Source organism: Bombus flavifrons, chromosome 1 (assembly GCF_040668555.2).
Source record: "Bombus flavifrons isolate JBK064 chromosome 1, iyBomFlav1_principal, whole genome shotgun sequence".
Classification (NCBI taxonomy): domain Eukaryota; kingdom Metazoa; phylum Arthropoda; class Insecta; order Hymenoptera; family Apidae; genus Bombus; species Bombus flavifrons.
The window spans coordinates 9190958-9208402 of NC_138442.1; the positions used below are offsets into that span (position 1 = coordinate 9190958).

Here is a 17445-nt window from a genome sequence, read left to right on the forward strand (position 1 = left end):
ATGCAAATGAGTTGATAATTCGATAATTTTTATAATATAGATCAAAAAATTTACAGCAATAAATTTAACGATACATATTATGTGTAAATAATACATTTTTCATTACATACAACTTATATCCTTTATTTCTATTTACAAATAATTTCAAAATCGTCTAAATTGTTTTTTGAATCTTTCATAATGATAATCATCAGTTGCTTTTTCTCCATTATCTTTCCTTTTACTCTTATAATCATCTCTGGGTGCTGCAACTTTTTTTCTCTCATCAGAATCTTGTTTTGATTTCTGGAAATCTGTATCTTCTATGTTAACTAAAAAAAAATAAAAAGAAATGGAAGTTATTATATGCTATAGAAGTTGACTTTTAAATTAGATAAAATAAAAGATGAAGTAGATAGTGTACATCTATTGTGTTGTACAAAATTCACAGCCATATTTGTTGGAACAAATTGCGAGGGTCCATCTTTCTTTCTGTGCCTATCCCAAAGCAGTTTTAACTTAGCTTCTTCCGTAGCTTCGATATTACGAATCTTTGCTCTGAAAAGATGAATAATTTATAAATGAAAAAAACATTCTTTTATATGAAATGTGTTAAAAAAAATCAAGTGTATATTATAAAATCATATACTCTATTCCAAGATCCACTTCTGGAATACCAGATAACATTTGATTTGAAAGCATTTCTTCACTTCTGTGTGCAGAGCTTTGTCTTAAATGTTCAGGTACTGCTTGCAAAGCTGCTTCTTCTGGTGAACAATAAGAACCTTTGTCGTTATTTGATCCATTTTCAGTTGTACCTTCAGTTTTGCTTTTCCTCTTTGATAATTCTTCTTCAATATATTTTACCCTAAGAAAATTAGAAGTCATCAATTATTTCTTTATTGAATTATATTAACATTATAAATACAATATTTACATTTCTTCATCTTCATCGCGTTTATTAGTCTCTGCATTAAATTGTGTGCCAATTCCAGTTTCATATGCATCATTTTGTTTCAATTTTGTATTCTTTAATACAGTCATATTTACCATTCCTCCAGTTTTTACATTAAACGGGTCAGACTGAAGAAAGAAAAATCTTTCAGAAGGGAAGAAGTTATTATATTTTATTTATTAATTTCATTATTGTTTACCGTCATTACATCAGGTGTTACATTTTCTCCAAGGGCTAATCCAATAACATTTATACCTTTTGGTCTTTCACGAAGTTTTTGTATAGTTTTCATCTCTTCAACTTTTTCCCTAAATAGATATTATATTTATTATTAAAGTGTATAATCTACTACATTTCATGTGTTTGAATTTGTCATTTACCTAACAGAGGCTCCTTCATTTTCATTGTCATCTTCATCTGATGAAACCTGTCGTTTCCTTATCGGTTTCCTTGATTTCTTTTTGAATTCTATTTTCTTTTCTTCTGTACTAGTCATCTATTTTAAAACAAATACGTAAGTAAAAAATGTATATACTTCATATTTTATTACTTTTTCTAAATATGATTTTAAACTAATGATTTATGTCTTACACTACATATGTAAACAACTATTTATATCATAATAGTAAATTTGTAAATAAATGATGAATGCATTCAGAGGAAGTTAAAGATTTACAGATTATCGTACACTGTAAAGTGACACTTTTTATCTTATAGACTTTTAGGCAGTTTGTAAAAGTACTTAACATTTGTATTCCATAGGTTATAAAGATATCAGATACGAATGTTACTAGAAAATATTCTATAGTTCCTTTTTAAGAATCCTAGTTCTTTTTTTGAAGTCCTAGTTCTTTCTTAACAGAAAAATTTCCTATTTAGGATGTAGCTATTTGGTTGTCTGTGCTACTTAGTTACACGTGAGAAATACACGTGAAAGTAGATTGTTGTCAATTAAAATTATTTTAAAGAATTCATTAAATATGAGAAACTAAATATAAACTTAAAAGTTTTCATATGTTTTATCAACATGAAGAATAAGCCAATTCGTCATAAAGAAACAAATACATTTCAAGTATGTAGCGTAAATAATCACTTGTTTTTCATCAAATATTTTTTATCCTTCTATTCTTCTATTTTAGTTTAAAACATTTACCGAAAGAGTAAATGAAATCGATGTCGATGTATTTCACCGTGTTGCACATCGAAACGAAGAGAACGATGAAGAAATCGAAACGTATTTTCATCAAACACTTCAGAAATGGAATTATCTTAACCTTACTGAAGGTTACTGCAGCTTTAAAAAGAAAGTTCGTGATATCGTAACGCTTCCACAATTGGTTAATCAAAAGCAGTTTGTAGTAGATACATTGATAGAATATTTAGCAAAGAAAGATGTTTTGTTTCTACAACCAATCTTAGAGTAAGTATTAAATTAAAAGTTCTACCTATCATCAACTTAAAGGAAAATGTGGATTAAAATAGCTTTTAACAAGCATTATCATATAAATTTTTCATTGCAGATTAGTTGTTGCTATGTCTAAAGACCTACAAAAGGATTTTTATGAATATTTCCCTAGATTTTTAACTGTTATCATTGAGTTATTAAAAACAAAAGACATAGAACAAATAGAATACACATTCACATCATTAGCTTATTTATTTAAATTTTTATGGAAATATCTGGTTAAAAATGTAAAAACTGTGCTTGATCTGTTGCTACCATTGTTGGCAGATACACAGCCAACTTATATAAACAACTTTGCAGCTGAAAGTTTTGCATTTGTGGTACGTAAGATAAAAGATAAAGATTCTTTCTTAAAGACAATATTGCATATATTGAAAAGTAACCCAAATATAATACCAGGATGTGGTAAATTATTGTTTGAAGTAATATCTGGTATACCAGGACAATTTCATTCATGTGCAGAACAAATGCTTTTATTATACTTTAATGGGTTGAATAATGATTCTCTCAATCAAAGTTTAATGTTCAAATTATTGAAGGAAATTATTAACTGTATGCTACAAAGTATACATTCACAGAAATGCCAGGTACTTTGGTCTGTACTTTTAAATGTCATGGACAAATCAATTGAAGAGACTAAGCAGTTTCAATCAAAAATTGGAAAAGAGAAAAGTCTGATTCTTTTGATGCAATTGATAAATATAATTGTTAATCATAGAAATGGAAAAGTGGTTATAGATCCTGTACCTCTGATTAAAAAATTGTCACATATTTTAGATACTTTTGAAAATGAGGATAATGTGTTACGAGAAGTTATAAATGTATCAGTTACTATTCTTTTGGCAGCCAATGTTAGATTGACGCAGGAAACATCTAGCCAAATATTACTTAAAGTTATGTCTGTGAAAAATATTCAACTATTATATGGTGCTGTTGAAAGTTTAATTCATTATTCATCATTCGAAACTTTGGTATTGCCACATATAATACGACATAGCATTTTCATTGGTTTTAACGATGATACTTTACAACTGTTTACGAAGATAGTTAATGCAAAAGTTCCTTTATGTCTCAATGGTATCAATTTAAACAAATGGACAAAATACATCTTAGATATAAGAGGTGTAAAATCTAATAGTATTAAGTACTTCCAGAAGGAGTTAGAAGTTTTATTGGATAATAGTATATCAACAAATGCACTAAAAATGTTAATTATTTTGCCACATCTGAAGCCTATACCAGCAGAATTTAAGGATATTTTAAAAAGGGGAATATTATCTTTATATAAACGGATATTAAATGATACCAATACAGAAACTGAAATGATCAAATTATGTTTGGCATTCTTAATATCTTTAGAATCCGCAATTCACATATTGGAATCAGAAACTTTGCATCAGTTTATAGAAGAGAATGATATAAAAGTATTAGATCTAATTATCAAATATCCTGATAATAAATTCATTTTAAATGCTGTAGATTTATGTGTAACATATTTTAGTACATCACAATACCGAGAAATGTATATAAATCGAACTGTGTTTGAAAACTTAAACAGTAGTATTGCAGAAAAATTGAGTTCACCCTTTAGTGAAATTCGCTTAATAGTAACTCATTTATATCTTTTATTCTCCAATATTAGTGAAGTAAAATTGTCTATTACGAATGAGAAGAAGGAAACAGGTGTTATGGAACATATGTATTTAGCAGAATGTGAACCTATATCAGTACATAGTTATCGAAGTAAATTGCTGCATTTACAAGCATTGTCATATGAAAATGAAGCAATGATAAATTTAGATTTTAAGTATTATGAACTTCCATTACGATATTTATTAGGAAATCTGTATATAAATTTTTCTTTACTTTGGGAACCTATAAGTAAGATTATAGCTACTTTTGCGATCAGGGAATATGAACAGTTTTGGCCTATATTTTTAACCGAATTAAAATGTGATCATGAAGTAACTGTAGACTATAAACCATTATTTGAATGTACAGTTATTTCTGCAATAGAAAATGCTGTACAAAAATGCAGTGACAAACCAGACTATGAAAATCATAAAATTCTTTTATGGAAATGTATGACAAATTTTTCACATTTCTGTGAGATGAAGAATAGAGATATAACAGGACTATTCATTGATTTTGTAAATTACAACTTTTTTAAGTCAAATTCTGAAGATGCAAGATGTTGCAGTATCTTAAAAGGCCAAGAATCAATTGTTTCTAATAACAACATGGAAATTGATGAAGAAGATGAAAGCGATAATGAATCTGCAGAAAATCAAGAAAATGAGAAAGAGGAAAAAGAAAAAAAGGAAGCTACTATTTCTACAGATACAAACATGAAACAAATAGATATAGAGTCTAGGCAGATAAATAAGATTGTAATAAGTAAGAATTATAAAGTGAAGCTCTTACTTGTTCAACTTGAAGTATTTGAAAAGATAACAAATCCAAGAACATTATATAGGGAATCAGAGATGCAGAACATTTATTTAGACTTGCTGTCATCAAAAGTTCCTGACATTCAAAAGGGTGCTTTAAATTGTCTTCTCACTTATAAACAGAAATATTTAATACCTTATAAGGAAAATTTGCTTAGTATAATTAATGAAAAAAACATTAAAAATGAATTGACACATTTTAAAGTCGATAAAGAAAGTAATATTATACTGGAAGAACATCGCAATGAATTTATACCTATATTAATGCGTATAATTTATGCTAAAATGATTGCAAAAACAGGAATGAGAACTGGTGGTAAAGCTGGAGGTACTTTAAAACGAAAAATGATCTTACGTTTTCTATCTGGAATTCAAGAGAATGAAATGATCATATTTACCAACATGGCATTTAAGCCTTTCAAGAAATATATGCTTGAATTAGATAAAATGAATGATCAACAAATTAACTTGAAACAACTTACACAAACTATTATTGATACTGTAGATTTGAGTAACATTATTCCACCTAAACGTTTGCAGAGTGCCACGAATTTACTTGCAATTTTAATAGAACAATTTGGTAGTAAGATGGGAAAGAAATTGTTACCCTACTTACTTGGTTTGGTAATATGCATTCTGGCAGAAGTAACTGGAATTTTACAGAAATCAGATAAAGTTCATGTTGGATTCTTACAATCTATTAAAAATGTAAGATCCACTTCCATCTCAATATTAGCAAGGTTCTTTGGTCACTTTGAAGATTATGAGTGGAATCAATATGAAATGGATGCCTTGTTTAATGTAGCTGTATTTCCATGGTTAGAGAAATTACCTATAGAAGGTATTCACAGTCCTACTCCATTATTGAGGCTGTTTATGGCATGGAGCCAGAACTCACGTTTTTATCCGTTATTTATAAAATATCGCGAAGATAATAAGTCTATTAGTTCTCTTCCTTACATAATGAAACTTTTATTGGGTTCAAAAACTGAAACACCTGTTATCAATGCTATTGTTGAAATGATTGAGAAAATGGTAACATTACAAGACTATGGAAAGACAAATGAAAATGATATGGAAGTTGATACACCTTTTGTTCCTTTAACACCTATACTTAATAATTTATCTGAAATAAATGAAGAAGCATTATCTAATGGAGTTAACTATGGATCTACTATTCTTCTCCCACACGTGTTCAGTATTTTACAATATATTAAAAGTAAACTTGAAAAATCAACCAAGGGAATAAATAAATCAGAACTTGTGATTTTATCACGTATTTCAGAATTCGTGAAAGATGCACATGCATGTGATATACTTCTTACTCTTACTTTACCAATATTAACTAAAAAAGCTGGAGCTGGAGAAGGAGAAGAAACGATTATTGAATTGGTTACAACCACAATAAACCTTGTAAAGCAAGCGAAGGAACCAACAACGCACGTGCGTGCAATTCTACCTTTATTAGGTGCAATATCTGCAATTCCTGCTCGTAAACTCCTGTTGGAACTCTATAAAACAATTGTGGAAAAGTCTACAAACGATTGTCATGGGATATTAATAAAAAATTATGAATTAGTAAGTGCACTTAATGCATGGGATCGCAGGTGGCTCGATCAACCAGATTTTCAAAAAAGATTGGATGCATTTTCTGAAATTAATAATGCAATAGAAAAGGATGAGATTACGTTAGAGTTTGGCATAGCTATTATTTATAATTGTTATTACATTCTTAAAAATGAAGCAGATCTAGCATTAAGAGATAATGCAGGACAGTGTCTTAAGCTACTTGGTTGTAAATTAGCACAGAAACATAAAGAAAATGTAGCAGATAGACGTTATTTAATGGACAATACAATTTTACCACTTATAAGAAAAGGGATAACTAGCAAAATTGAAATCGTAAGGCTTCAATCAATAGCTTTTTTGGGTCATTTGGCTATGGAATGTTCAGACGTCCATCCTGTCTTACGGGATTTATCTGTATTAACTGATAAAGCGGATCCCGAAGTAGATTTCTTTGAAAACATGCAACATTTGCAACTGCACAGGAGAGCTCGAGCATTTCTTAAATTTTGTAATATAGCAAAAACGTTGAAGAAACCGTTCAATCCGAGAACATTAACACAATTTGTCCTTCCTTTTGCTTCTTCATATCTATGCAATGAAGCTTTTATTCATAAAAATAGTCTTATTGATGCTGCAATAGGAACAGTTGGTACTATATGCAAACTTTTACCATGGCATCAATATGAGATTATTCTGAAACATTACTTGGAAAAGCTAAGACATTCTATTGAATTTCAGAAACAACTTGTTAGAGTCATTGTTAGCATTTTAGATTCTTTCCATTTTGATTTGTCAAAATATAAATTTGTAGAAGAATCTTTAGTACCAAAATATAACAAAGAAATTGAAAGGGATCATGGAAAGGAAATAATTTCTGATGAAAAAAAAGAAGAAGAAAGTGTTGCAAAAGGTGACGATGAAAATAATGAAAAACAAGTAGAAGAGAAATTAGATGAATCTTTAAATTCTGAAAATATAGATACTGTGGAAGAAACTGTAGGAAAAGTACAAAATGAAACACAGAAAGAAGTACCTGTAATGGAAAAACAGATCATTCTTTCACAGAATGGAGCACGACGAGTCGTATTTAGTATATCCAAGGAATTGCTACCTCAACTCCATTGTTCCATTATAGCGAGAACGAGTCGCGAAAGTAGTCACAAGATTAACAAGAAAAGAATTGCAATAGATAACGAGGAAGAAGAACTAATGCGAGTTCCAATTGCTCTTGCTTTTGTTAAATTACTACAGAAATTACCTGGGCATATTTTAGATGCTAATTTACCAGGGTAAGTATATAGTATATACACCTCCATATAAAATTAAAAGATTATTAAAATATTATAATAAATTGTTTCAGAATCTTTATGAAGTTATGTACATTCTTGAAATCTCGTTTAGAATCTGTACGACGAGTTACTCGAGAAATATTACAAAAAATTATGATAACTCTTGGCCCGAAGTATCTTCATCATCTTTTAAGAGAAATGAATACTTTATTAACAAAAGGTTTTCAAGTTCATGTCCTCGCGTTTACAGTACAATCAGTATTAGTTGCTCTGAAACCATATTTTCAGAAATTTGATATCAATGAAAATCTTCAAAGTATTTTATCTGTAAGTAATATTGTAAATACATATTAAAATCTCAATTTTATGATATATCTAATATTCATATATTCTTGTCCTTTAACTAGGTATGTAAAGTAGATCTATTTGGATTAACAGCAGAAGAGAAAGAAGTAATAGGAATTGTGAAAAACGTATCAGAAGCAAAATCTACAAAAAGTTATGACATATTTCATATATTAGCACAATATATTACTGAATCATGTTTGGTGGATTTAATCTTACCATTAAAAGAAGTGCTTATAAGGAGTCATTCGCATAAAACTGTGCAGAAGGTTGTGGAATGTTTCAGAAACATAGTACTAGGTTTAGCTGATAATATCTTTATACCATTGGAACAAATGTTAATATTCCTTTATGGTGTAATTTCTGAAAGTATTCCTGAGTTTAAGCCTGAGAAGAATGATAAAGAATTAACAGAAAAGGAAGTAGAAATACTCAGTAGACAGAAACCAGATTGCTTTATCATACCTCCAGAACCAAAAAATAAAATGGGCATAAAGGCTACTTCAAAAACTTCAAAGAACACCAATGTTCACATTATCATAGAATTTGGTTTAAAACTTTTCCATATTCTGTTAAAAAGGGACAAAATATCTAATACAGAATTTAAGTCCCTGATAGATCCATTTGTACCACATATAAGTGAATGCATAAAATCTCAACATGTGAAGGTAAATTTATTATATTCTTATTGTAAATAATAATCGTGATCAATTGTTTGATATGTTGATATTATATTTTTTCAGCTAAGCACGTTAGCTTTACAGTGTTTAAACTGGTTGCTTAAAATGGATTTGCTTTCAATACAAGAAACAATTTCTGATATTTGTTCATCTATTTTTATTATCTTGCATAAATATGCTGCAGCTGGCCTAAGTAAAGGAGATAATTTTGATTTAGTGATGGCTGGTTTTAAATGTATGTCTGTAATTGTTCGTGATGTGAAACAGTATGTAATTAGTATAGATCAGTTGAAAGCCTTGATTATGTATGCTGAACAAGATATGCACAACACTGATAAGCAAGCAACAGCATTTGGTTTACTCAAAGCGATAATTGCTCGAAAAATGATTCTTCCTGAAATGCATATCGTTATGGAAAAGGTTGCTGCTTTAAGCGTTACCTCTGAGCTAGAACACGTTAGAGTACAATCTCGCTCCGTTTTTTATTCTTATCTGATGGAATATCCTCTTGGTAAACATTTACAGAAACATATAGCATTTTATTTGACGCAGGTTAGCTATGAAATGCAACCAGGTCGTCTTAGTGCTTTAGAGATGATTTATAGTATTGTTACAGGATTTCCAGTAGTAAGTACATTTAGTTTTTTCATTCTTCCTCTTTTTCTGTTGATTAAAAGAAACAAATCAAACTCATAACTTATATATCAATCATAATTTCAGAAAACTTTAGTCTTGAAGTCGGATATCATTTTTATAATGGTGGGTGTAAGATTGATAAATGATGATAATCCAACATGTCGCAAGTTGTGTGCTAAATGTATTAAGGAAATGATTACACGTATACCTTATAATAATAGAAGCAAACTTTTTGATATACTTGTAGCATGGTTAAAAGATCTTAAGGTAAATTAGTTGAAATTAAATCTTAAGAGTACACATTTAACGTTATAAAATTACTTGATTACGTGTTATTTTAGGTAATGCATCGAACATTGGGTGCTCAGTTATGCGGTATATTTGTAACAGTAGAAAAGGACACTTTTAAGTCTCGTTTAGATGAAATATTACCGCTTCTTTTGAAACAATTTCATGCAGATTTTAATGATAGCAATGAACCTGGTCGTTTCGTGAAGTTACATACAGAAAAGGAAATGCAATTAAAGGAAAAGCATTATATCAAAGATCCAGAGAGAATGAAAGATCATCATATGTTTCAAGTGTTGCAATTGTTACTAAAAATATCGGCAAATTGTACGGCATTTCTCAAAAGTGAAGAATATAAAAATGCTATTCGTTCATTTGCTGGTATGTTTAATGTATTACTATATTACCTAATTCGTGAGTGTTTAATATTAACAGAATTTTGCGTATTTCAGAATATAGTCAGTCCTTATTGGCACATCCTCATACATGGGTGCGTTTAGCAGCGTCTCAACTGATCGGATTTATTTTAGCTGTTCATGACGTTGATAAAATTATAGACCTTTTAGAAAACCCTGAAAAATGTGAAGCAGAAACCAGTTACATGTATTCCGATCCTGCTACCGTTATAAAAAGTTTAAGTTTAGACCTAATTGCGCAACTACAGCCTGATATGACGTTAGAAGAATTAGCCGATCAGACTGTTAAAAATTTAATTTTTATAGCGAGAATATTAAAGTCTGTAAAACAGATTAATACTGCTACAAATCAAGTCAATGAAATGAAAGATAAAGATAAAAACCAGTTATCACTTCCTTGGCTTGTTAGAAGGCTGAGAAAGGCTGTAAATATAGAAATAACCCAAGCTCCTAAGTCAATAACAGTGGTACAGTACCCATTATTATCCTTATATATACTTCCTTATAATGTTAAATAAATAATTAGAATACAAGTGATATTTCTTTTTTCAGCGGACTGCTTTCTTTAAGTGGGTTGGTGGTGTTGTGGCTACAATACCCATGGAATATTTAAATGTGGTACTTTTTAATATTATGTCACCAATTGTGCGTGAAATATCTACTACAGAAGAAAAAAATACCATTTTAAGACGATTAGCTAAAGAAGCGAGTGTGATGATTAAGAAACGATTAGATAGCGAAGAATATACTAGATTATTGAGTCGAATACAACAGAATTTGGATATTAAAAAAGCAGAAAGAAAGATGATGCGTACGCAGCAGGTAAATTTGCTACATTTTTATCTTTTCTGTGAAATAAGTGGTAAGAAATGATTAAGAGTACTAAAATTTTTTTTTATTACAGTTTGTAACGGATCCAGAATTAGCTGCCAAACGTAAAATTGCAAGACAGCAGAAAAAGAAAGAAGCTAAAAAAAGGAAATCTGACAGAGTGACAGGGAAGAAAAGGATGACAAAACGCGCAAGAAAAGAAGTCGATTTGGATATTATATAAATATTTAAAAAATAATTGTTACCATAAAACATTTTGTCAAGAAAATATTTATTTGTCAGGTTGACAGTATCTTTAGAATAATTGCAAATCTAATGTATATACATATGCAATTTACGTCATACCATATCTTTTTAAAAATAGATAATATGTAGATTTTATACATAAATATGTACATATGTCTTTAATTATTTTTCAATAATACTAGATGAACGTTTATTGTATAATAAGAGAATACATTAATTTATATTATATTAAAAAATATTAGGTTGAGTTATAAGTTCATTTTGCTATATAGATGTGATAAAATCTATTTCATGAAGAACTAACTTATTTTGTTCCTAAATATTCTATAAATATAATTTCTATAAATATAAATATCTTTTATAAAAAAAGTTCAGAAGAACATATTTTTACATTCTTCAAATAATTTTTATAAAATTTTTTCACATCCATACCCTGGTGAAGATGAAGGATGAACGAATTTACTACTCGACTCAATATAATTGAAATCAGACCTTTTTACAATACATATAACTACCCTTATACACAGATATTCAAAATTTAATTGCTGTAATTTATTTTATGAATGTCGGATCACATCGATCAATGATTTGAATTAAAAATTTCAAAAGGCTGTTTACAGTTTTAATAATCTTTGAACATTGTTGGACATCGTAAAACTTATTTAATTTTACAATACATAAATCCACTTTATTTATGTATTGTAATAAGGGACTTATCCGCTCTTAACAACTTCCTCAAAGGATACATATAGTTAAAAAGCTTTTTATTATCAAGTGACCATGATCACATGAATACATTAAAAACAATGCACGTAAGTGCAAAGGTTTGTTTAATTATACAGTATTGAAGCATCGGCAACCGGGGTCTTTATTTCTTGATTTTTGACATGCTTATAAGCAATAGTTTAACTACGGTTTAGTAGTATTCGTGCTTATCGGGTAATCCATGTTATCGGCAGTAGGTCGGTATAAAAAGCTGAAACCGGAATTGAAACGTGAGAATTGACATATTAGTTGTGGACGAAAAATTTCAACCTATCGATCTATCGTCCAGTCGTTCTTCGGGAGAACCAATTTTAGTTCGAACGCTTTCATTGATCGCTCGAGTACCGAATCGTAAGTTCGTGTGGGACGTTGCAGGATGTTTGCCACCGTGTTGCTAGCAATAGTAACGCTGATATTATTAATTATTTATTTAGTAGTCGGACAACATACGAGAAAAACCCCACCAGGTAATCAAAGTTATTTCTTATCAATTATATCGAGTCACGTTGCTTAGTCGACATCCTACAAAATTAATGTATGGGTCATTATACACCAAATCAGTATTCTTTTTTAATAATTTTAACGTAACCTTTATTTCGGATATACAATATAGTTAAGAGTTTTATCTTGCTAATATTTATAATTTTTGGTTTTTACAGTAAAATAAAATTGACAATAATAATGTGTTATGTTACGAAGATTAAAAATATTAGATCATTATTAGTCATGATAAGTTTTTATAATTTTTTATTGAGGTATAAAATCATTAATTTAATATTTCATCAAGATGAATGAACTAAAAGAGTTAATCTACCAATGAAGCCGTTAGCGGTGAATGTAAATCATGCGGATGTATACACTACTCGGGTTGAATGGGTCACTGAGCTGGTTTAAATTAGCGTCTTTATTGTTCCTCTAATGAGACTAATTCTTCTTGAGGCTTATCTATTTCGTTCGAATTAATTTCAGAAATTTTTATTCTTTATACAAAATATAAAGAGTAATACATGTCGTACTAAAATTCGCATACATATTCGAATTTTGAGTAATAGAATGATCTATAATACTTTTTCGACACTGACTATAGAATCTTCGAAATATTATTATCATAATATCGATATCTATAATATTGTTTATTATTATTATTTAGTACATATTTATTTTATTATATAAATAAATTAGTATTATTTATTTTCAATTACTATAGCATTTATAAAATAAAGCTCTTTGAATTTTTTATCCCTTCCTATTCTACTTAAAACTTAAATAATTATTTTTTAATGCTCTAATCTCCGTTCTTGAAATTAGTATTTTTTTATGAAAGAACAAATGAATATAAAATTTAAAAAATTAATACTATAGATAATAGTATATCGTATATATAATAGTATATAGTATATATATTGGTTATTATGTAAGACCATGAAACGTATTCTTTTTTTCTCTTTCTTTTAAAGCTTTATTATTTTTTAGGGCCATTCTCGTGGCCGATTTTCGGCAACCAGTTTCTAATGAAGCGTTTGATTCGCGAATTTGGGGGACAGCACGAAGCGTTCCTGGAACTTTCGAAACGGTATGCTAGCGATGTGATAAGCGTGACTATGGGTAATGAAAAGGTACTAATCGTTTCTGGAAGCAAACTATGTGAAACGATACTGAAGAATGAGGAATTCGATGGGCGACCTTGGAACGAATTTATCAAACTTCGAAATATGGGCAAAAAGCAAGGTATTAGAGTTCAAGACTATTTTTAATAGATCAGTTGAATTAGTGTTTGAATCGGAAAAAATTGTAAACAGCAATTTTTTGGTACAAGATGTTTTGAAAGATCATTCGAATAAAAAAAGAGCATATTTTGATGATTTTTATTCATTTGCAAGTCAATATATAGACTGATATTAATTTTATAGGTCTCATTTTGTAGATCTTCCCAATGCCTACATTTTTCAATTGAAACTCTTTTCTGTAAAATCATTATGTTTCTTTCAATACGCGAAAGATCCGTTTTTCGACCCTTTATGCTTTCTTTAAACAATGGCGTTCGTCTTTTTACGAGTTTCAAATATGTACGTTTCATTTCTAATGACCTTCTGTACCATTTTGTGCAAAAAATTGCTTTTTACGATTTTTCCTGATTCAAAATTTAATTCATTTAATCTATAAATAAATTTTCCTTTTATAATTTCTAGAATAAGTAGTAAAATATTAAATATATTGTTTATCTCATGTTATCTTCTTTTCCTATAATAATAATTTTATATTTTTTTATTTTATATAAATAATAATTCCAAGGACACTTAAAAGTGAATTCGAATTCACGTATATATGTGTTCGAATTCATGTATATATGTATCTATTCCAAATTACATACTGTTTACTAATGTTTCTATTTTGGTATATATGTTTCATACTTCGAATGCTCAAATTAAGTTGTAGTCACAAAGACATTCAAAAAATAAAATTACGAATGAGATTACGATATCGATAAAAATAAAAAGCGCAAGAAGAAATATGTCATCATCAAATAGATATGTAGTCATACAAATATCTATTTCAAATGAAATGCGAAATTTAGCTACAACAATTATACTAACAACAATTAATTTTCCATAATCATTTATCTTTAAAAATTATTTTATTTCCAATTGTCTTATTATATATGAAAAATCGGTTGTTGAAACTTTAGTTTTATTAATTTGGATAATCAACGTCCTGCTGTAACTACGTATTATAATATTTCGCAATATAGCAGATGTGCGAAATAGATGCAACTTGATTCGAATATTAGCGATATTATCGTTTCCTGTTATTATCGATAGGCATCACAATGAACGACGGAGGAGAATGGAAGGAATTACGGAGCTGGATGTTGCGGACCATGAGGGTTTTCGGTTTTGGAAAACGCGAGATGGCGCAAATGATTAGAAAGGAATTGACCATACTTTTGAATGAGATGAATACAGAGGGTCCGCACAAACTAAGACCGTTGATTACACCGACTGTGATAAACGTTCTCTGGTTTTTGACGACGGGAGAATCATTCAGCAGGGGCGAGAGGTACATAAATACATGCGTTCTATTGGATTTCTCTACTTTGTGTATCACCGTTCTCACGTATTCGGTCTCCCATGCGTATAAACGACTTGTTGGAATCGTTTACACGTTTGCTTAAATTCCTTTTTTTTCTATGTAATGTAAGTTAATTATATTATTCATGAAAACATGTTTTATTTTTTTCATTTAAAATTGTTACAAAATCTTTTGAAGAAATTCGAAAAACAGAAATAGAACAGAAGAAAGGAAAGAAATAATTTTATTTTATTATTGCTTTGTAAAATTCGCTTCATTTATGAAGAATTATTATTCCTTTATATTTCTGCTTTGAAAGAAAGAACAAAAATCACGGAATAAATCATTATAGAAACGAAAGTAATGATCCACAAGAATTTCGAAGCGAAACATAAAATAGGTCACGTACTTGAAATACATTCAATCCTGATTGATTGTTCTTTCCAATGCAGAATAGAGTCTTTTATCAAGTTGATGGAAACTCGATCACAAGTCTTTGACATGATGGGCGGACTTATCTCTGCTTTCCCTTGGATTCGTTACATTGCACCTGAGTTCTCAGGATACAATCTTTTGTGTACGCTGAATAAAGAACTCAAGGACTTCTTAATGGTATGTCCATGATGTAAATCAATTATGATTTTACATTTATTAAATACGCTGTTTAACAATCAACCTGTTATACATGAATGTCTTTTTTGTACAGGAAACTATCATTGATCATAAGAAGAAATACAAGCCGGGAAGTGAAGCAGATGTAATTGACATGTTCCTTCATGAAATGAAAAACCATGGGGAATCTAGCCCTATCTTCACTGGTGCGATCAAGTTTATAAGTTATTTCATTTATATTCGTAAACACATTCATATCTTTTAATTCTATCAGAATTTCATCTACTGTAAAAAATATTAGTATTTTTCATAGAACTGAAAAATAGATAATTTTTAATTTCCCTTTGGTTCTAAGAATACTGATGTTATATACTCATAAAAATATTCACGAAAGAGAAAGTATTCTCATTAGAAATTGTTGCGTACAATCCTATCAATCGTATACGTTCGTTTTCTCACATAACATATTTTTCAGATGACCAATTGGTGGTACTGTTGATTGATCTTTTCCTTGCTGGTTTTACGACCACGAGTTTAACCTTGGACTTTCTGTTATTAACTATGACGGTGTATCAGGATGTGCAGCATAAAGTACAAAAGGAAATCGACTCGGTGATATCGCATGACAGACTTCCTGAAGTGGAGGATAAAGCAAAGTAATCAAATTTCCTGTTAAATATTCGAACTTATCTATGTAAAAATGTGGATTTAGCTGAAATTACTAATTCCTTTAATTTTTCGTTGAATCTTCTATCTTATATTTTTTGTACAATTTTTGTTGTAATTCCTGTGTAGAAGAGTAAAAGTTGTATGTTCGATGAAGAGATTAGAGTAATGGAGTATGCGAGAAAAATGAAATTTTTTACTGTTATAGGCTCCCATATGTGGAGGCTGTAATAAGCGAAGTGCAACGAATGTGGCCAGTATTCCCTATAATTGGGCCGCGACGAGTTCTTCACGATACGATTCTTGACAAGTACACGGTACCAAGAGATACCACCATTTTAGTCAATATGTACTCCATCAATAAGGATCCTAATATCTATCCAGAGCCAGACAAGTTCATGCCTGAAAGGTTTATTAAAAATGACGTCTTCGAGCCAGATACATATTCTCTGCAATTTGGAAGAGGTATAAAATAGATTAGAACTTGCAAAATGTATTTTACAAATATCCAAAAATCTTCTAGCATTGTAGAATTGTAAAAATTTCTTAAAATATGTAGTCCAGATCAATGTCATTTTATCAAAGTATATAACAACGTAAATAAGATAATAGCACTGTTCATTCATGTTTCCGGATATCTCTATGAAAGTTAGGAATACCTTTCACGAAGTTAATTAATGCAGTCATTATGAGCTAAACGAAACAGTGACACAAAAAACTGGGTTCATTATGATCATTAAAAAGATGATTTTATTTATCGATACTTTCTATAGTTTTATGTGTTTGTCTCCAGGAAGAAGACGATGTCCAGGCGAAGTACTGGCGAAGTCCGCACTATTCATTTTATTTACAGGCATAATGCAGAAGTATAATCTACGTCCAGTTCCCGGCAAAGGACCAAATTCTGTAGAAATTATGTATGGCTTGACATCGTCCCCAAAGCCTTATGAGGTACTTGTGACGCCACGATAATAATACCTGCAATCCTCGTTTTTGATATATGTATAATTTCTTGCTAAATTTCTTACACTTATAACTTCCATGTATCACGTAATTAACAGGAAGTACGTCTCTTCCTACAGAAAATTTCAATAGAATGTTCATGATAAATGAAAAAAATGCTAATTGATCAGTATGAAGAATAAAACAATAAAGACAAGGTAAAATATATTGTTCTGTACATT

The 17445-nt window shown here is 29.6% G+C and overlaps 3 protein-coding genes across 5 annotated transcripts; 2 read left to right on the forward strand and 1 right to left on the reverse strand.

Annotated features, from left to right (window-relative positions):
- Window positions 1-96: 96 nt before the first annotated feature.
- LOC138178895 (splicing factor C9orf78) lies at window positions 97-2106 on the reverse strand. 3 transcript variants are annotated; one of them, XM_069111245.1, is made up of 7 exons: window positions 2088-2106; window positions 1315-1430; window positions 1134-1242; window positions 917-1062; window positions 629-847; window positions 404-537; window positions 97-311 (listed from the first exon to the last, which is right to left on the reverse strand). In XM_069111245.1, the coding sequence occupies exons 2-7, from the start codon at window positions 1428-1430 to the stop codon at window positions 145-147; spliced, it is 891 nt and encodes a 296-aa protein (XP_068967346.1). In that variant the 5' UTR covers window positions 2088-2106; the 3' UTR covers window positions 97-144. The 3 variants fall into 3 exon arrangements, with proteins under 3 accessions (XP_068967346.1, XP_068967336.1, XP_068967326.1); XM_069111235.1 differs by lacking the exon at window positions 2088-2106 and adding an exon at window positions 1623-1713; XM_069111225.1 differs by lacking the exon at window positions 2088-2106 and adding an exon at window positions 1526-1698.
- Window positions 1820-11373, forward strand: LOC138178807 (small subunit processome component 20 homolog). The gene is made up of 11 exons (XM_069111060.1): window positions 1820-2006; window positions 2074-2354; window positions 2455-7707; window positions 7779-8034; window positions 8115-8720; window positions 8796-9359; window positions 9453-9635; window positions 9710-10037; window positions 10109-10539; window positions 10625-10894; window positions 10977-11373. Exons 1-11 carry the CDS (start codon window positions 1962-1964, stop codon window positions 11124-11126), a joined length of 8367 nt encoding a protein of 2788 aa, XP_068967161.1. The 5' UTR covers window positions 1820-1961; the 3' UTR covers window positions 11127-11373.
- Window positions 11374-12108: 735 nt separating this feature from the next.
- On the forward strand, window positions 12109-17431 carry LOC138178849 (probable cytochrome P450 305a1). The gene is made up of 8 exons (XM_069111144.1): window positions 12109-12381; window positions 13388-13642; window positions 14734-14971; window positions 15436-15595; window positions 15690-15801; window positions 16071-16251; window positions 16470-16726; window positions 17055-17431. Exons 1-8 carry the CDS (start codon window positions 12291-12293, stop codon window positions 17231-17233), a joined length of 1473 nt encoding a protein of 490 aa, XP_068967245.1. The 5' UTR covers window positions 12109-12290; the 3' UTR covers window positions 17234-17431.
- Window positions 17432-17445: the final 14 nt, after the last annotated feature.